General features: G+C 40.2%; 1 protein-coding gene across 4 annotated transcripts in view; it reads right to left on the reverse strand.

Annotated features, from left to right (window-relative positions):
• The window catches only part of ATXN10 (ataxin 10), a 176,173-nt gene that overhangs the window by 30,212 nt on the left and 124,874 nt on the right, over positions 1–21,087 (reverse strand). For all 4 annotated transcript variants that reach the window (XR_006281710.1, XM_038406008.2, XM_038405980.2 and 1 more), the window contains exon 10: positions 6,300–6,363. Coding sequence is in view for 3 of the 4 variants with exons in the window: in XM_038406008.2 (XP_038261936.1) it covers positions 6,300–6,363 (64 nt within the window). In the remaining variant the exon portion in view is untranslated. The remainder of the gene's footprint in view (positions 1–6,299; positions 6,364–21,087) is intronic.

Here is a 21,087-nt window from a genome sequence, read left to right on the forward strand (position 1 = left end):
TGTTAGAACTTTTTTAAGTGGAAATCAAAATGCAACCTTAACTACAGCATCATTACAGATGCCTTCATAATAAATATCAAAAATAAAAATAAATATCTATGCAATGTTTAGTAGGAAATCTAAGCAGTTTTCCTATAAAAAAGAAATACGAGTTTAACTAACTGGGAAAGGCTCAACCCAAGAGAAATCTGAGAAATGCAGCCAAGAATTAAAGCTAAGCCACAAAAATAGGCATTGGAACTGTAAAAGTGAATTTGGGGAAATACTGTCTATTTAAAGTTCTTAGGTGTTTCTGTAAACCCCTGAGGGAGTAATATTGCGAGCAGATGAACAACTCTTGCAAGGTGACAAGAACTCAACTCTCAGTGAAGTCATTAAGTGTTGAGGGCATTCCTCAATTTACACAATCTAGTGGAAGTGGGCTGGCTGTCTAATCTCAGTAAAGGTGGATCTTTTGCTTACAGACAGTGTAGATAAAATTTGTTCCAAATTGAGGTTGACAATCAAATCTCCTTAGATTATTATAATTTAAAGATACACTCATCTTTTTTACACTCATATGTGATCAACAACATGATCAACATGATCTAGCCTTAGTGCCCAGACATAGCAGAATGTACTACAAAGCAGGAGACCAGAAACTAATTCTGAACTCTTCCTTTTTGCTCCCCCAATGAGACATGCTGGAAATGCATCACATGTGGAATGCTTCGAAGAGGAGGGGGAAGTCAAATTCATGCTGCATAACAGCATTAAAGGAGTACTAGGCCTTAAGGATAAATGCGGTCTCCTAAGGCTGTACACAAGTGAAAGGGAGAGTGGAGTACATAGTTATGAAAGTGCAGGTTCAGACACTTATTTCATAAGCCAGTGAGGTTCCAATATCTCAGCTGGAATGGATACATCACTCATGTGTGAGAATATGATAGTAAGGAGAGAAACTGTGACTAAATATGGTCAGATATATGACGCTGAGAAAGTCCTGAAGGCAGTAGCCAAAAATAGAGAATCAAAATAATAATTTTAACCATTTCAGAAAAGTTTGTCACAGCAAAGCAGGACCTTACTATCCACCCACCCATTTTAAAAGAAGTTGTTGAATTTTGTATGTTAATAAGAATGCATTTAAGCAATAAGAAGGCATAACAGAACCAAGTGCTAACATGAAAGAAAAGGTTAATGCAACACTGGTATCCCAATGACAACTCCACAAGAGAATGAGAAAATTCAGGGTTGAAGTACCCACAGCAATCTGAACACTGCCCCCTTGTGTGTGTGCATAACAAGTCTGTGATGAAAGCTCATATTAAAAAGGTGTTACTACATTAGATAAACCTTTAAATTCAAGCAAGTGGCATTTCATCCGCTCTCCAAAGTGGTACAATGTCTATAATTGCACTAATAAAAAGTCAATTTATATAAAAATGTATGGGAAAATATTACATTAGCTAAAATGTTTTAAATAGCAGAGCTTTGTTAAGAACATAAAAATGGCCATAATGGGTCAAACCAATGGTGCAATTAGTCCAGTATCCTGTCTTTCAACAGCGGACAATGACAGATGCTTCAAAGGGGATGAACAGAACAGTGCAACTGTCAAGTGATCCATCCAGTGGTGAGCTGAAGCTAGTTTGCACTAGTTCTCATGAACCGGTTTTTAAATTTTGAAGCAGTTTTAGAAAGGGTTGTTAACCCGCTTCCTGCAGGGGGTGCTGAGGCTTTGATGGGCTCCGGCCAGGAAGTGATGCAATTCCTCCTCCGGCCACCAGGGTCGCTGCGCTGCGGGAGCCATGTGGGCTGCCGCCTGGCCCTGGACACAAGTCCTGTTGCTGCTCCCCTGACCCCTGGCCCTGGGGCTCCCGCTGCTGCCTGGTGGGTCCCCAGCTGCTCTGCTGGGCCTGGGCTGTGCCCTGCTGCTGGGGCTGCTCCATGCCGCTCTCCCCATGAGTATCCACCACCCTTCCTGCAGCCAGCCCATCTCCAGCCACCCCCGTACCCTCTGCCCACAGCCAACCCCTGCTGCACCCCCCTGCCCGAAGCTAACCAGCCCCACACCCCGTCTCCAGTCAGCCCCTGCCACACGCCCCTGCAGCACTGCCCGAAGCCAGCCAGCCCCACACCCCGTCTCCAGTCAGCCCCTGCCCTGCCTCCAGTCAGCCCCTATCTCCAGTCAGCCCCTGCCCTGCCTCCAGCCAGCCCAACCCCCCCCTTGCATCCAGCCAACCCCATACCCTCCTGTCTCCAGCCAGCCCCGCACCCCCTTCCTCCAGCTAGCTCTGCCCCATGTCCCTGTCTGCAGCTGGCCCCACATCCACTGGTGCCCTGCAGTTCCCAGGGCAGTAACCTTGCACACCTTTCAATGAGGAGGGCAGGGAGCAGCTAGGACCCACACATGTGCACACCCTAGGGTGACCAGAAAGCAAGTGTGAAAAATCAGGACAGGGGATGCAGGGGTAATACGAGCCTATATAAGAAAGAGACCTCAAAATCGGGACTGTCCCTATAAAATTGGGACATCTGGTCACCCTAGCACACCCCCAGGGAGTGGCGGGGACCCAGACATGTGAAACGGAGCTCATTTCTAGTTCAGGCCCATGTTTTTAAAAAAGAACTTTAGGGAGGGTTAATATACATCCGTATTTTCTAGGACATGTCATACCTTTTTGGTTCTTAAATTGCTGTCCGGGAGGAATTTTTAAATTTTAAAAATTCCTCCCGGGAAAATACAGAATACCTACTGGTACAAAAAATACATACTGTGGCACATCCCTTAAATCAGAACTTTTTATAGGGAACCAGTTAAGATTTTGACAGCTCATCACTGGATCCATCCACTGTTGTGGAGTCCCAACACATTTGCCAGTCAGAGGCATGGGGTTGCATCCCTGAGCATCTTGGCCAAGAGCCACTGATGGACTTATCCTCCATAAACTTATAAAATTCTGTTTTGAAGAAATTTATACTTTTGGCTTTCACAATATCCCTGACAACAAGTTTATTGTGCATTATGGGAAATATTTGTTTGCAACCTGCTGCCTATTAATTTAATGGTTTGTGTGTTATGCGAAGGGATAAATAACACTTCCTTATTTACTTTCTCCACACCATTCATTAATTTGTAGATGTCCATCCTGTCCACCCTGTGTCATCTCCTTTTTGACCTGAACAGTCCCAGTCTTTTTAATCTTTCCATACCCCAATCATGTTTGTTGCCCCTCTCTGTACCTTTTCCAATTCTAATGCATCTTTTTTGAGATGCGGCAACCAGAACTGCATGTAGTATTCAAAGTGTGAGCATACCATAGATTTATATGATATTTACTGCGTTATTATCCATATTTTTCATAATGGTTCTTAAGAGTCTTTTAGTGTTTTTGACTGCCACTGCGCATTGAGTGATTGTTTTCAGAGAACTATCCACAATGACTCCAAGATCTCTTTTTTCAGTGGTAACAGTTTAGACCTCATAATTTTATATGTATAGCTGGGTTTAGACCTTCCAATGTGCATTACTTTGCATTTATCAACACTGAATTTCATCTGCCATTTTATTGCCCAGTCACCCAGTTTTGTGAGATCCCTTTATAACTCTTCGGACTCTGCTTTGGACCTAACAATCTTGAGTAATTTTGCACTATCTGCAAATTTTGCCACCTCACTGTTTACCCCTTTTCCCAGATCATTTATGAATATGCTGAACAGCAATCATGCCACTACAGATTATTGAGGGACCCCACTATTTACCTCTCTCCATTGTGAAAAGGGACCACTTATTCTTACCCTTTGTTTCCTATTTTTAACCAGTTACTGATCCATGAGAGGACCTTCCCTCTTAATCCATGACTGCATACTTTACTTAAGTGCCATTAGTGAGGGACCTTGTCAAAGGCTTTCTGAAAATCCAAGTACACTATACCCCCCTGGATCGCCCTTGTCCACATGTTTGTTGACCCCCTCAAAGAATTCTAGTAGATTTGTGAGGCATGATTTCCCTCTACAAAAGCCGTGTTAACTCTTCCCCAACAAAGCATGTCCATCTGCTTTTCTGATAATTCTGTTCTTTAATATAGTTTCAACCAATTTGTCTGGTACTGAAGTTAGGTTTACTGGCCTGTAATTTCCAGGATTTCCTCTGGAGCTTTTTTTTTAAAAAAAAAAAAATCTGCATCACATTAGCTACCCTCCACTTATTTGATTTAAGTGATAGATTAACCACAGTTATGAAATGAAATTATGATGAAAATTAGAATGTGTTTCACAGTTTTGTTTTGTTTTACCATATTTGCTACAGGTGGATTTTTATTCTGAAGTTAATTTGTTAATCTGATTTAATTTTTTAAAAAAATATAAAAAACAAAACCTAACTGTGGACTAGAAGTTGTGGTCAGGTTTGGCTGGTCTCTAAAAATGTCCTGTGAGGATGGTAAACAGACTGTATTGTCAGTTTGTTCAGGATCTGCACATCACAAGTCAGTAATGTTGTCTATAGTCACTGGATCAAATGTTGTAAATTATCCTAATATGCTGTCTAGAGATAACTTACCACCTCAACTGACTGCGACAATTAGTGGGTACCTAAATGTTGCTCTGACAATAAAATTGCCATGATAAAAATCTCTTGGACATTTTTAAAGTAGTTTCCTTCAAGCTACAATCCAGTTGCTGCTCTTTAGGGATGCTGCTGTTCTTAAGCCATAGAAAAAAGCCCCTATAATGCATCAGCTGCACTGTTCATATCAAACCTCACCACCCGTCCAATAATCTGCGTCATTAATTGACAACTATTTTTTCCCCTCACATAAATTGCCACATATGTCTCTGAGTTGAGAACTATTTTTCCACTAGTCAGATTTAATAAGTGTGTAAAATTGATGGACTGCTTACTATTTTATCTGCTTATTTCAGTTCACTGGACAAATGTCAGTTGAAGCAAAACCTCTGATGTCAGTTACAATGACCAAGTATGGTTTTAATTCAGATTTCCATTATGAATCCCAATCCAGAGTTCTAACAGTGAACAAGGGATATAGAGGACGTTACAAAACAAGACATAGGTCTCAATTCAAGAAACACTCCAAGTTCACTCCGATTCAAGAAAGCACTTAAGGACATGCTTAACTTGAAGCATGTTAAGTCTCACTGACTTCTATGGCATAAATTTAAGCACGTCTTCAAGTGCTTTCCTGAACAGGGCCTTAGAATATGTCTGCACTGCAATAAAAGACTCAGCTCCCACGTCAGCTGACTATGGCTGTGGCATCACATTAGGGGGCTAAAAACAACAATGTAGACATTTGGGCCTGGGCTAGAAGCTGCGGTCTGGAAAGCCACAAATGGGGGGCGGGGGGATAGATCTCAGAGCCTGGGCTTGAGCCCAAATGACTACATTGCCTTTTTCAGCACAGCGGCCTGAGCCCCAAAAGCCTGAGTCAATTCATAAAGGCTCGGAGACTCTGTGCTGAGGATTTTTTATTGCAGCGTAGAGACACCCTGAGAGTCACAAACCATCCACAGGGTGACAATCCTAGTCATATTAATGTCAATGGCAAAACTCGAATGGACTTCAATGGGGTAGGATTTCATCCATAATCTCCCGAGAGCATTAACTGACTGTTTTATGCACAGGCCAAGGTAAAGCATTCCCAGGAATGTGTCTTGAACACTTTAAAAATAATGCTACCTGAACCTCAGTCTGGATGCTGTTGAGCTGAGAGTGAGGAAGGGTCTTGTTCTCTTAAGCTTTGATTTTTTTAAAAAAAAGTTCAAATTGCATTATTAATGTTGTTGTACATGTATGTATTTCTCAGTTCATATAGTATTCAGAAACACCAGCATAAAACCATTAAGCAAGTGATCAAAAGGGCATCCTCAATTTTACAAACAAGGTCAAAGACTCAGCAATGAAAAATGGAAATTTCTAAGGATGTTCAGGCATTACCCTAACTAGGACATTTAAAAAAAAAAATCAACTCTTTCACTTTCATGTACTAATGTGAAATCAACTCTTTGGCAGGATGATTTGTAATGCCTTCTACAGTAGCCTGGAGTATCTGCATTATACAGAGATTAATAGGAGCTACAGTTAAAGAACAGGTTATATTCAAGATGACTATAGTCAATGATTAAATCTGAGACCTTAATGTAAATCCAGGGGAAACCATCAGTTCAATGACATTGGATACAACGCTCAACTCCGAAGGTAGGCCAACTCATACATATATGCATACAGTGTCCCCCAAATTATATTATAGGAGAATATACATTAATTTAGTCTGTTACAACTTCACTTAAAAGGATACAAGGGTTGTTGTCATCAATACTGCAGTTGTCCAGGATCAGTGGAATTCCATCTAAACGATAAACCTGAATTAAAACAAATTTTCTTAATTTAATACAATTCTCAATACTGTTGGCAGCAAAGAATGAAAGAAATAACAAATAGAGACTGCAAAGATACAACAGACCACGGGCACTTGCACATTAGTTTAACTAAAAGTATGTGAAACATGTTAAGCCAAACTGTAAAGAAAAAAAAAGTTTTTAGACAAACAATAAAATATTCACACAAATGTACATTAATTTTACATGCCTCCTACTTCCAATATTTGTCTAAATGAGGTATGTCCTTGTATGGATTATGTCTCACCCACTAAATTGAAAACCTATACTTCTGAATAGATTAAAAACCCCACGAACAAGAACATACACATAATGTACATTGACATACTACTGGTGTGAAAACACTAAACTTTGTCTAAATTCTGGAAAACTTGATTTCAAACTGAGATTGGTGAGGCAAGTGGATCAGAGAGAGTGCAACCATCTTTTTAGATTCACAGCTGAGAGATGGGTTTATCTTTTGTAGACACATTTGCTGTTCGGGGCAAGATCTTTTATATGCATCATGTAAAACAAAAAAAATCACAAATTTACACTGCACCATGGATACCCTTTCCAATTGTAACTGAACACTAACAGTAAAAAAAAAAGGGGTGGGGGTGGGGGCGAGGTGGGGAGAAAAGGCTGAAATGTGAATCTCAACAGCATAACAGTAACACACAACTAAATTCACAGATTAATTCAACAAAATACCCCCCTTATAAACCCCACTCCATACAATATTAGTATAGAATTTCAATGATAGCATGAGAAAGTAACAGCAGAAATAGACAGACTGTAACTGACATAGCTTATCAGAAACCCCCCTCCTCCCAAAGAAGCTCTGATAGCTCTTAAAAGCCTTTTTAGCACATTTGAGCTAACGTGCATAACTATATCTAGAAGAAATTGAATTTATAAAAAGTTTTCATTGCATTCCATCCAGGCTATTTCTTGTGTGATTTCCAAAGGATATCACGTATGATATTGCACTTCAAAGCTTGAACAAACAGTGACCTTTTAATAATCCAATTGTCGTCTGCATTTGTAAGAGATTTTTTTTACACTCTGTGGCCAAACGTTGATCCACCCAGAACATTACCTTCTATTTTCCATCAATAAAATGTAGAACAGTAAAATTAATCTACATCAAGTGCTATCAACTGAAATAAGTCAGGCAGTTTGTTCATGTCTGATTAAAATCAGACACTCAAGTAGCACATTAAAAAAAAAACACTATGTACAAGTAAAATTTAATTAAAAGCCTCAAAAGAACTCAAAAGTTACTATGGTACTGATGAGATTCCTTCAATCAACGGGAACATGAGCAGCAAATTACAGCACAAGTATCAGCCTGTCAATATTTATGCAATAAACAAGAAATGTTAACTACAAAACTCATGAACAATCATTTACATTAGCTTAAACAGCATAAAATGAAAAAAAATATACAGATAATTAAAACAACTGGGTTACATTTTTTGCATCTAGGAAGGCTATGCCCAATTCACTTACTTCTGTAGGTACACCATGAGTTACAGCAGAGTAGGTGTGATGAAGTGAGGGAGAAAGGAACCCTACTGTGTGCGCAAATGAAAGATTACTTTGGTAATACTTCCTTTGAAACATTCTTCAAGGCAAGCTTTGTTTACTAGTGTTCATTATGTGGTTGAGTTGACTATAAGTTAGTTTTTAAATTACAATGGCTCTCCCTCAAAAATATCCATCGGGGCTGGAAAAAAATTTCAAAGAGAATCTCTTTAAATCTTGCACCAACTTGGTACAATTTGCCTACAAAATGGGCATTGGTCCTACCCCTAAACTCTCAAATCATGAGGCCCGCCCCCACAGCTCTCCTGCCTTACTCCTGGGCAGCAGTTTCAATAAAGGCACACTAGCATGATTCATGAACTGGTGGTAATCCTTAATATTCTTCCCTTAAAGAGCAGTTCTTTGGCACCAAGGTGCCTCTGAGTAATGGGTATAAGGTATCACACCTTTTGTATGGATTTCTACAGAGATGGGGGTGGAGAGAACAATATGTGAACCTCAACAAACTTACCACCAAGGTAGGGTGTAGTGTCCTGGGAAGAATGCGTAGGGATGGGGGGGGCAGTGGGGGACTGATCAATTCTGTTTGAGAAGGGACAAATCTACACAAATATCATACAGAGGGAAGAAGTTAATTGTTGTTGCTCCAGCCCTGCAAATATACAAGTAACTTTTTGCCTGCACTTACACGTATTGACCTGGATTAGAAGCAGAAGGCACTAAAAGTAGCTTCTACTTACACAATGGTGCCTATTGGTCAACAATTAGATACTGCACAGGATTAGCATAATGCCAGGTAATTTTCTGAATGGCGGTTATATTCTACAGGAACAATTATGCTGGTTTAAGCAATTAAATAAAATTGAAGTCTACATTTAGGCTGAAAGCTCCGGCCCATTGAAATCAATGGGAATTTTGTTAATGACATTAATGGGTCATAATTTCATCCTTACACCTCCTGCAGTTTTCACATCAATAAGTACTTGAAATCTTGAAAAGATAATATTGCATCTCAATTTCTTGTACGGCTTTCTAGAAGCAGCAAAGAATACCACATTTGACAGTAAATGTCAATTACTATCAATTAAGAAAATTAAGATTAGATGATCATATAAATGTAATCAGGTAACTAAAAACATTAGACCCTTGATAAACACTGATGTAAACTGAAGCAACACTTTAAAAATAGTGTAACTAAACATTAAATATCTTTTAAAACACCGCTCCATATTACTATTCTATAATGTGAACAATATTGTCTGTAATTATGTTTCTTAGGACAATACAAAATGTTTAACAAATGTGCACACTCCAAATGTATCACTTATGGAAAATGCCTCCCATTCACAAAAGGACTTCAAAAAGATACTGTCTCTTATTTTTCCCTTTTTTAAGATGGATTTTCACAAGCTATTTATTTCAATTTGTAGAAGTCACTAATCAAAACAATCTCTCCAAATGAACAATACTGAAAAGCAATAATTATACACTAATTTACAAACTGGCCTTCCCCCAACAGAAGATGCCAACTGAGTCCACTCTGAAAGAAAGAGAAAGAGAATATATTGAGTATTATTTAGATATGTTAGGACGTCAGTTTTGAGGAGTAGTAACTGCTAAATCAGACTGAACACTGAAGTTATGCAGTCCAAAACTTGCACAACAAGGGTCAAATTCACTGCTGCTGGCAGATGTGTAATTTCATTGGCATTAATGGAGATTTATCTGCTCACACCAGGAGTATATTGTATCTCAGGTGTTTATTTTGTCTAAGGATGAAATTCACCTTTGTGTCGAGGGCCCAGAAAAATGCTCAGAGGCTGCACAAGGGGCCAACAGTGAAGTGACTGCATGTGGGATATAGGATGGGTTTTGCCCCCCTTCATACTAAAGTGTTTCCCAGGGGCCATGAAAAGCACATTGCACACAATCCATACATCTTGCTCCTCTGTCTGGTAAAAGTTTTGGTGCACCGAGGAAGTCTGATTATATCCAGTTAGAGAGTTGCATGGATGGGCTCTGAAGAGAGCATTATTTAGTCACTTGTAACCAGAAGGATAATGGTTGTGTCTGGACACTTTGACTGTGACAGTGTTGAAGAGTAGAGAAAAAATAAGAGGCCCTTAGGTTCTGATAGGGATACAATAAACCCTCTTTCTCTGTGGGCTGTAGAAGGAGGAGGCAAAAAGGCAAGATTGCCATCCCTCATATTCTACCAGAAGCAGTATTTTCTTAAAGTGCATGGAAGTTGTTATTATTGATTATTACTAGTGTAACATGAACATACACAAGGCCCAAAGAAAGCATAAGTAACAGAAATTTAGACTCCTGCTAGACTTAAATTCAGACACCTCTAAAGATGGCCCCATTACTCAGAATGTAAGCTCTTTGTGGCAAGCAATATCGTGTGTGTGAGTGCGTATGTTACACACAGATTCTAGGGAGAATGTTACGTACAGCCTCTAGAACAATGGAGCTGGAGTTCCTAGTGGTACCCCAATAAATAAATAAAACAACAAATACCTGTATTCTCTCCAAACAACCATGCACATTTATGGTTACACAAGTGCTAAACAAATAGACTGTTTTAAGCATAAAAACATGGCAAGATTAAAAATCCCTAAGCAATTGTCTTGTTGGCAAATATTTTAATGTGATGTAATAATTTCTATACGTCTTTAGACAAGATATGCTTCAATAGAAATGGCTCTCCCACTGGAACATGTGTGACTGGTTTTGTTTCCCAGTTCTATTGTTTCCATCATTATTTCACCTACAGAGACAATACAGGGCATGTATTGCAGCTATGTTGCAAAAAGAGGGAAATTTTCCCCTATGAGCAAAATGAGATTATGCGAGTAGCTCTAGTAATCCATGCTAAAAGACCCCTACTCTCACTGCAGGCAACAGACAGGCAGAGGAACAAATTGAAAGAAAAATTTCTGACCACAAGGGGCTGCTGCTAGAAAACAAGAACTTCTCAAAAACTGACACACACATCTTGTGATCACCAACCACCAATGGTGTAGGAAAAACTGACAACCACAGCTACTGACTCTCAGAGAAACCCACTTCAGAAATCGGGGGAAAACTCCCCTTTCTGCAGAGATTAGCTTCAGTAATTTGCACAATTGGGCTGTATAGAGAAATACCAAATCACCTTATTAGGGAGATGGAAAATAAACCTATTGACTATTTTTTCCCCTATGGTCTTTAAAACATGGTCCCTAAAAACTTTGTTATCTGAGGTATTAGCATCGATCCTATAACAAAAGGAGTGGATGGATTTATAGCTGGTCACTTTGCAAACCTTTTTTCACAAAGGCTCCCTCTTTTCTGTCCAAAAATTAGTCTGACTTTTGGCCTGATGGACTTTTATTCAAGAGACAAAAGAGACCCCTTGTTAGAGATACCAATGGATTCATTCAACTACTTTTTGTCCAGATTGATACTTTTGTGACTCTCCAAAAAGAACAAATACAGTTGATCCCAATACAGGTAAAATTTAAGAACTAAAGACTTCAAACAAGTGAAATTTTCCTATTTTCCTTTTCTCATGTTGGCCTGGGGCAGAAGGAATCTCTCTTGATTAATGTGGAAACTGGAATTTTTCTCTGCAGATGGAAATGAATTTCTCAGGAACAAATTTGTCAGGGTGATACATAACGAATGGAATCTTTCTAGAAAACATTGGGATTTCTTCTACCTTTCTGGTTGATGTAATTGCAAGCAGAAACGGTACCATCGGTGAAAGGGAATCTAAAAGAGCTCTTGTGCCACCTTCCTTTTGACTCTGTCATTTCTACCATATAAATTACTCCGCTGGAGAAGATCAAACAGAATTTGGCTGCTGGACTAGTTTTAGAAAATGCCTTCAGATACCACAGGGAACAAATAATGGCCAGATCCTCACATAATGCTGAAGACTGAACCACAAAAATTTACCAGCCACTGCAACAAAAAAAACCCAACCCCAAAATAAAAAACACTTGTTTGACCTTTGCCATAAAGCATGAGAATGAGAAAGCTTTTTCTCACCTGTCCAAAAAAAAACACAACAAAACCCTCATTCTCCCATTAGCTCTGTAGGTCCTGAAGATGTTTGAGAGGATCCGTTATATACAAAGGAGAGAAGGAGAAGGTGCATACATAGCTTTCAGACATAACAGGCTAGAAACAGAGCAGCCAAACTAAAACTTCTATGATAGGCTGCCAAAGCAAAAACTGTAGACATTCAGTGACAAAGAAATCCAGGGAAACAAAAGCCTCAAACAAGAAGATATTAAAGGTGGATCACAAGATTTTTGGCCAAATGCTTTTGGAAGCAGCAAGTTGGAATCTGGACATAAAGGAAGTGTTGCTGCACCCGTGAGGACCACTGCCTGGGGCTCTCATCAACTTTGTCAGCAGCGTGAAAACAAATGCAGCAGCAGCCCTGGCAAGGAGTCTTGAGAAAATAGTAACAGCAGCTGACACAATCCCTAGTCCTCCTGACTGCACTGGTGATAGAATGGCTTTTGTACACAAAATAAATGTTGAGAAAAAAATATATGGTAATCTGTCAGAGAACATTTATGTCAGCTTTGAAGACTGGAACGGACAGTGACAGGATAGATGTGATCTTTGATATGTAAAATGACATCATAAAAAACTTAGAGGGGGAAAACAGAAGGTCAGGCCCTGAAGTGCTGTGGCCAGTTACAGTGTTGGTCAACAAGATCCAACAATGGAAGATCCAACAACGCATACGTCAGGAATCAGGTCCTGTAGCACAGCTAATCTCCAGGTGGCCTAGTCAGTACAGCAGGCCGGAAGCAGGCTGCCTGATTGGCCATGTCACTTGATTGGCTACAAGGGCAAGCTGGCTGCCGCTTAAGCCAGCAGCAGCAGCTCCTCACTGGCTGCTCAATGCTCTGGCCCACCACTATGCTGGCTCCTGCGTTACCTTGCATCCAGCCTTACCTCTGTCCTGCCCTTGCCTTGAACCCTCTTCATCTGTTATCCTGCTCTTTCCAGCTTGACCCTCAGCTCCAGCTTCCAACTACTGACTCAGACTCCCACCACGAGGCCCAACTCCCACTCCGACCATGATGCTAGACCAGCCTCGTCCTGGTCAGCTGAGTTCCTGGATGCTCTACCAGCAAGACTGCTCTCATCAAGTTCTTATGTGATGAATGGAAAAAGCCCTATTTCCTGGAGAAAACAGGTGAGAAAACAACGTATGTGACATGCCAGGAACACTGTAACAAGCTTGCCAGAGAAGGAGCATCAAACTTTCTTTAGTAGTCCTCTTCACAAAAAGAGGCAGATACTCAAATGTGACATGCTAAGCATGCATCAAGGAACCACGAATCGGTTATTACTGTATCTGAGGACAATGATGTGCTAATTCTTACCCTTGATTTCTTCAGGGACGTCAGCAAAATTTATGTAAGAGTTGGTACCAAAAATCGAATGAGTTATACAGATGTATGTGTGACGGGTCCCCCCCAGGGTGCCACTTGGAACTGGGATACCACTGAGCCCACCTGATCCACCAGCTTGGGCTCCCTTTCCCACTGTGGTGCTGTGATAAGTTGCCAGGCTCTCCAAGCTTGCTCTTTCACCAGCACACACACAGATAGGAACACACCCAGCTGCAGCTTCTCACTCACTCACTCACTCACTCACTCACTCACTCTGAGATCAGCTCTGCATGGGAAGACTCAGCTAAGGCACCTCCCAGTTGCTAAGCCACGCACCCCCTCTGGAGTGTAAACTCAAAATTATACTGTCTTGCGCTGCACAGGGAACTATACAGCGTAAACTCATAAAATTTGCCCCCTCCCTCAATGTGGAGAGAGATATAGAACAGTTTTCTGCCCCAAGTTATAACTCCCACACACTGATTTTAGACAAAACAAAAACATGTTTATTAACTACAAAATATAGATTTTAAGTGATTATAAGTTATATCAAACAGATCAAACCAGATTACCTTAGTAAATAAACAAAACTGCAAGCTGATCTTAACACACTAGACAGGTAGGATATGAATTAACAAATTCTCACCCTGAGTAATATACAGGCTAACAGATTCTTAAGGCACAAGTTGCCTTTCCTTTCCCAGATTTCCATACACAGGCAAAAATCCCTCTAGCCTGGGACCATCACTTCCCACAGTTCAGTCTTTGTCCCTTAGGCCTTTTCAGATGTGTGGCTGTAGTGAGAGTGAAGTCCTATCATGATGTCATTTCCCCCTTTTATATCTTCTTCCCACTTGCTGGAAAGCTCTTTTGCTGTGACCTGGGTCAAACAGTTCCCATTGTGCAGTGCTATCTCAGAGGTTTCTATTGTACACAGTTCCTGGGGTAATCCTTGTGCTTGTGTGCATTTCCTCAGTAAGCCATTAACATTGTTTGGCCTTTTTACTGTTGTAACTGAAAGGCTGCTTGGGGGTATTTTCAACCTCACAACAACATGTTTCAGTAACACATTCATAGCCGAACTTCATAACTTCACATTTGAAAACAGCACATACAATCCAACGAGATATTAATGTCTAGCAGATCAAGACTTTTAGAATGATGCCTCACAAAGCATGCTTTGTAGAAACCATAACCTAAATACATGACGGAGGTGAATATTGGGGTGCCAGGGTGTCACAATAAGTGAACTTGGCATATCACTAGGAAAGGAAGCCTGCAGAGCCCTATTAGAAATGGGTGTGATTTTGTTAGTGCATTTGCAGCACATGGGAAAGTTACTGTCTTAAAGTTGATCACTAGAGAAGAGGCTCCTAAGAGAGCACTGGTGCAGCAATGGCAACACTGGGTCTTGTCTGCAAAGCTCTTCTTCTTCTTTAGGAATTCACCTGTAGAATATATCAGCTTAGTCAAATATAACAGAGGTGAATGTGCTAAGAATCAAGCTGTTCCGAACTAAGAAGGGAGATGTTGAATATGGCCAGCTTTCTCCATGCAAAGACTACCTCCACCTGCATGCTCAGCGTGCCAATGATCAGGCTGCTGTCTCGCATAGGAGCCTGGAGAAGTATGCTGTCATACCCAGCCCTGAAACAGGGCATAACTGGGTCACGGAGAAGGGTGAGTTGACAAAAGAATGGATGAATGGCCCACCTGCTGCTGAAACAGTCTTGCAGCTGATGATTTGTACATGCATCAAAGGATGAAAACGATCCGATTGCCAGTGCCTTGCAAATGGATTCAAATGCTCTCCAGAACATAGGATACAAACATACGAAAGCATGAATGAAGATGAGCACGATGTGACAGTATGGAGGACAGGTCAGATGAGAAAGATGATACAAATGGAGATGACATTCTAGTCAGATGCTGTATACTGGATTGTTAGTGGGTTATCCATTTTATATTACTGTGGGCTTGATATGCCAATGTAGTTATGGCAGAATGTACAACATTAGTGGCACTGCAAAAAGCTTCAAGAAACATGGAGAGAGACAACTCTATTATATGATTCCATTTAATTACATATTTTGTCATTTTAGATTTGAAATTAATATCCTTAATATGACACCAAAATGCTCCTTTTTACTTACTAATGAACAATGTGTTGAATAAAATATAATCAAGTCTGTTTTCTTTCATTTAAATAATAACACAAATCTGCATATTAGGATTTTTAAAAAAAAATAATGGCTAATTTAAAAAAAACCAGGCTCAGTTCTACCAGTAAGCAACTCTGCAGAAACAGCCACCATAACTTTTTATCATCAATTGACATGGAGCTATTAAAAGGAGATTTTGCCCACCAAAATAGTACCAAGAGGCTATTTTTTAGGTTTAGCTCATGGACTACAGTGGACATCCTGGGATCTGACAGTGGAACTCCCTTTTGGAAGTGAGCAGACTGAGAACACCAGCTCAGAGGTGCCCTGAAATCTGCAAACTAATTTCTTCTCCAGAAGTTGAAGGTTTGGCCCTATTGTGAGAACACACAGGAAAACGTGGATCTACTGTGCAGTTAGGACTAAGTCAAAGTTAACTTTTAGTCAAAGCAAGTAGGAGCTGAAAAGCTTGCCTGGCTAAGGGATGAGGCTAACAAGACATCCTAATTGCTAGTGAAATTTTTCATTAGCGAAAGATATAAGCACGTTCCCAGATGGACTTGCGTGATGGTTCTCGGGATAGTAAGAACTGCAAGTCACCTTGTTACCCCACTGCCTCCAGCGTGAGAGAGACTTGATTGTAATTAACTGGCTATCAGCTTCCTGACACTACCAGCCTGTTCGCCAACCAAGCACTCTTCTCTTGGCTATGCCAGCCCTTTGCTTTGTAGGTTCAACTCCCACTGAAGTGCTCCTCTAATGTCCAGCCCCTTGGCCACTGAACACACATAGAAGTAGCTGGTCTGCTGTCCCCAAAGAAAATAGTGTACAAACCAGCTTGTATGATTCAACTCAAGATCAACACTTTGCTTAACATCACAGCACTGAGATATATTTACAGTTAAAACAAGTATATTGCCAAAGATTCAAGTGATAGTAAGTAAGGCTATTGGAAACAAATTGTTCCATAATAAACAAAATCATAAACACACTTTCTAGAGACTAAACTTAACAGGTTAATTTCCCGTCTAAAGAGATCTCACCCCCACTGTCATCTGCAATGTTTCAACCAATGCTAATGGTATCCATTTACTTACTAGGTGCAAGATAAAAGTGATTTCATTGCCTTCTACTTATATCACCCAAAATTCATGGTCTATACCACCTGTGGCTTATTTTTCCTGTGTACTGCTTCCCTTTAGATTTCACCCCTCTTCACACTGTGTTAAGCTTACAAGGAAATTTACATCTGACAGAGACACGGGAGAATAAACAGCTCGTCTGTTTGTCAACTCTGCCACAATACAGACTTTAAAACATATTTTCAGCATATGTAACTTTTTACACAGTATCTATACATACATTGCATAATGATATTCATGACCAGTGTGACAATGACTTTCATTTAAAACCACACGACATTCTTTGATGACCCAGAACGTACATATTAGAAACAGGACATTCCTGTAACCTCCTTGCCAGTGGGCCTTAAGGGGTTCTTGAATTACAACTTGATCCTGTAGTGGTTCTGTAGTACGCCTGAGGATTTAGGATAATAAGCTCCTGTGAAAGATGGTAGCATACTTTTAACAGAATGCAACCTTTTTTAAAAAAGAAGTACTTCAGGCAGCTTAGAGACTAACATTTATTTGAGCATAAGCTTTCGTGAGCTACAGCTCACTTCATCTCACAAAAGCTTATGCTCAAATAAATTTGTTAGTCTCTAAGGTGCCACAAGTACTCCTTTTCTTTTTGCGAATACAGACCAACACAGCTGCTACTCTGAAACCAAGCTTTTTAAAGTGATTCAGCTTTTACCTGACAACTATGTAAATATGCTAGAACTTTAAACCCTTCCCAGTAAAGGCTGCATAATGCAACAGTCAGAGGGCCACACTCTTCAGTAAATTGCAGCCTCTTTGCAACTCCTCCCTGTGGATTCTGGTGGTAGAGCCAATGTATCTAGCTCTGGTGACACAGAGTAAGTAAACCAGAGAATGGGGGGCATAACCAAGATACCTTATATCCCAGGGGCTGTTAGCAGCAGTCATGTTGCTTCAGTGGGGCTTTGAGGGCATTCAGTACCTTGCAGGATCAGGCCCATGTGACTTAGATCAGTTGAAACTGCACAAATATTTATGATACAACTGGTAAACATTTATAAAAAATTGCACATACGCTAAAGAATAGATTCTAGTTGTCCTTTGACGATTAGTGCTTTTTAAGATGTAATCTTAACTCTGCAGCAATAACAGTTTATTTTACATTACCACCTCCTCCTCTCTGCCAACATGCCAGCTTCATTATCTGTCAACTCTCCCACCACAGCATGATAATTTTCTTCCATGCTGTGCCCCTACATCCCTCCAGAACTGATTTGTAAAGCAACCAGTCAATCTCATTCAACCCCCCTCCTTAAAATCCAGTACTCCTCGACACCCAGTCATGTCAGCTAGACAAATATCCACTTACTATGTGAGTGCAGGGTGGGATTGGTGGGGGAAGGGAAGAGGAGGAGGAACACAACTTCAACATGCATGCTTCATTACAATAGCACTTGAGTAGTAACCATGCAATCATGTCTTCGCTTTCTCCCCACACACCCAAACCATCTCTGTTACCCTTTCATTGGATTACATCTAATATTAGTCTGTACATTCCTCAAATTTTGGGAGATGCCTAGGCACACGTTTGTGTTTGGTTAAACAAATAAAAATACCAACCAATCGCTCTGAAAAGATGAGATGTACCACTTATTGTAAAAATGATGTTTTCTGTTGTATTGAGTTTTCCTTTTACTTTAGTTTAAATTACCAGTTAAAAGTGTTATGAGAAATATAATTTTAAATGATCAAAAATAAAAGTTGATTTGCGGCAACGGTTTCTACACACAGTCCTCAAATCTTCAAAAGCAGGAAAAAAAGATACAGAATGATTTTAAAGCACAGTGTGGTTAATGCTGATGACTGCTGTATTTCTCGGTACAGTTAAGCAGTAAGATACAATGGCACATCATGCTGAGATTGCAATGGTCGAGGTGCATCATTAGGCTTGAAGCAGAAGGCAAAATGCCACAGCCACCCAAGTGGTGGCAATTTCCCAGAATGACACACCCATGAGTTTCTTATTACAATTATGAATTGACTTCAGTAGTGCTAATATGTTTTAAATAACTGTAATAAAGAATAATTTACTGAGAATATTTATATCGTCCCTAATCCCACAGCCAAAATAAAACTGGGACGAGAAAGTTCACTTGAAAAACGAAAATAGTAGAAAGACATTATTAATGGTTTCTGCTATTTTCTTTCTCTACATTCCTATATATACACATTGTAGGCAGGATTCTCACAAGATTTTAGTGAAGCGTAGAGGATAAGTAATTAATATTTCACTTTCTCTCTCGAGGGCTTTGGTTAAGACACTATATAACATGCTAAAAACTATTTTTGATAAGAATAATATTATCTTACCATTGCCTTAGGATAATATAGAAGAGGGAGAAGTTTTTCAGGAAAGAGATTGTGCACTGGTCTGTCACCCACTAGAACTCTGGAGAAACGCCAAATATAAAATGACAGACTTCAGGACACAAGGGACTGGTAAAGCTTGACGGTAGTTTAACAGTCCTTGGTGCTTGTGTTTCAAATCACACCAGTCAGGGAAGCCATGAGAAGTCTGCAGCGAGCAACAGAATTCTCCCTCTGTTACTGTAGCAAACGTAATTTCTTATTTAGCAGTGCCAACTTTAATCTCCACATGCATCCGATGAAGCGAGCTGTAGCTCACGAAAGCTTATGCTCAAATAAATTTGTTAGTCTCTAAGGTGCCACAAGTCCTCCTTTTCTTTATGAGAAGAACATACATTTAGTAGGAAACAGAAAATAATAGAATTGTGGTTTGGGTAATTCTTCTGTTACTTTGATATCACTATAATTGTTCTTACAGTAGAGGTCTAATAGATCTGATCTCAAGCCCTTGTGGGGAAAAAGTTTAACCTATGGTTCATTTTTCAATTAGGCCAACCCACGTGCAACCTAGTCCAAAGCCAGGCAGATAGCAGCTTTTGATACCCAGAGTCAAGGTTCCTTCCCCACTCTGAACTCTAGGATACAGATGTGGGGACCTGCATGAAAGACCCCCTAAGCTTATTCTTACCAGCTTAGGTTAAAACTTCTCCAAGGTACAAACTATTCTGGACTTCTTTGCTGCCACCACCAAGCATCTAACAAATATAACAGGGAAAAAGCCCACTTGGAGATGTCTTCCCCCGCAAAATATTCCCCCAACCCTACACCCCCTTTCCTGGGGAAGGCTTGATAAAAATCCTCACCAATTTGCATAGGTGAACACAGACCCAAACCCTTGGATCTGAAGAACAATGAAAAAGCAATCAGGTTCTTAAAAGAAGAATTTTAATTCAAGAAAAAGGAAAAGAATCACCTCTGTAAAATCAGGATGGTATATATCTTACAGGGTAATCAGTTTCAAAACACAGAGAATCCCTCTAGGCTAAACCTTAAGTTACAAAAAGACACAAAAACAGGAATATACATTCCATTCAGCACAACTTATTTCATCAGCCATTTAAACAAAACAGAATCTAACGCATAGATTGCTTACTGACTTTTCACAGGAGATCTGACCTGCATTCCTACTCTGGTCCCAGCAAATGCAACACACAGACAGAGAGAACCCTTTGTTCCCCACCCCCCCAGCTTTGAAAGTATCTTGTCTTCTCATTGGTCATTTTGGTCAGGTGCCAGCGAGGTTGTCTTAGCTTCTTAACCCTTTACAGGTGAAAGGGTTTTTCCTCTGGCCAGGAGGGATTTAAAGGTGTTTACCCTTCCCTTTATATTTATGACACGCCCCCCCCAAATCACAGATAGGGTGAAATGCTGACTGCATTTCTTTTTTGCACCATCGGGCATTGGGATCTCAACCGAGAATTCCAAAGAGTGGCGGAGACCGTGGGAACTGTGGGATAGCTACCCACAGTGCAACACTCCAAAAGTCAACACTAGCCTCGGTACTGTGGACGGACTCCACGGACTTAATGGTTTTAAGTGGGGACACAGACAATCAACTGTATAAAATCATTCTAAAAATTCAAATTCTATAAATTCGACCTAATTTCATAGCGTAGACATACCCTAAGAAAACTACCAATGCTGCCTGAGTCGGGTGAGTTCTCACGCTGCCCCTATTCATCTTGTAGCAGGGAAGAATGAACTCTGAATTCCATTTCAATAGCCAGTGGGAGGAGACAGCTTCTCGTTTCACACCTTCCATGAAAAAAACCTCTAGTTGACTTTCAAAACAATTTTGTTCATTGCAGGTAAAAGGCAAGAGTCCTTTGTATGTCCCTGCTGAAACAGGGCGTAGGGTAAAAATACCACAAGTAGATGTATACTCTGATTGATATGAAAGCTTGTACCATGGTAGGGACAAAACCTAGGATGTAGTCTCATGGATTCCTTGTCCTTGTGAAAAACTGGGTCAGTCATGAAGACCCTGGCTCCCCAACTCTTCTGGCCAACATGATAGCAAGCAGGAATACTACTTTCATAGAAAGATGTAGTTAAAAAGCA

This window comes from Dermochelys coriacea, chromosome 1 (genome assembly GCF_009764565.3).
Source record: "Dermochelys coriacea isolate rDerCor1 chromosome 1, rDerCor1.pri.v4, whole genome shotgun sequence".
Lineage (NCBI taxonomy): Eukaryota > Metazoa > Chordata > Testudines > Dermochelyidae > Dermochelys > Dermochelys coriacea.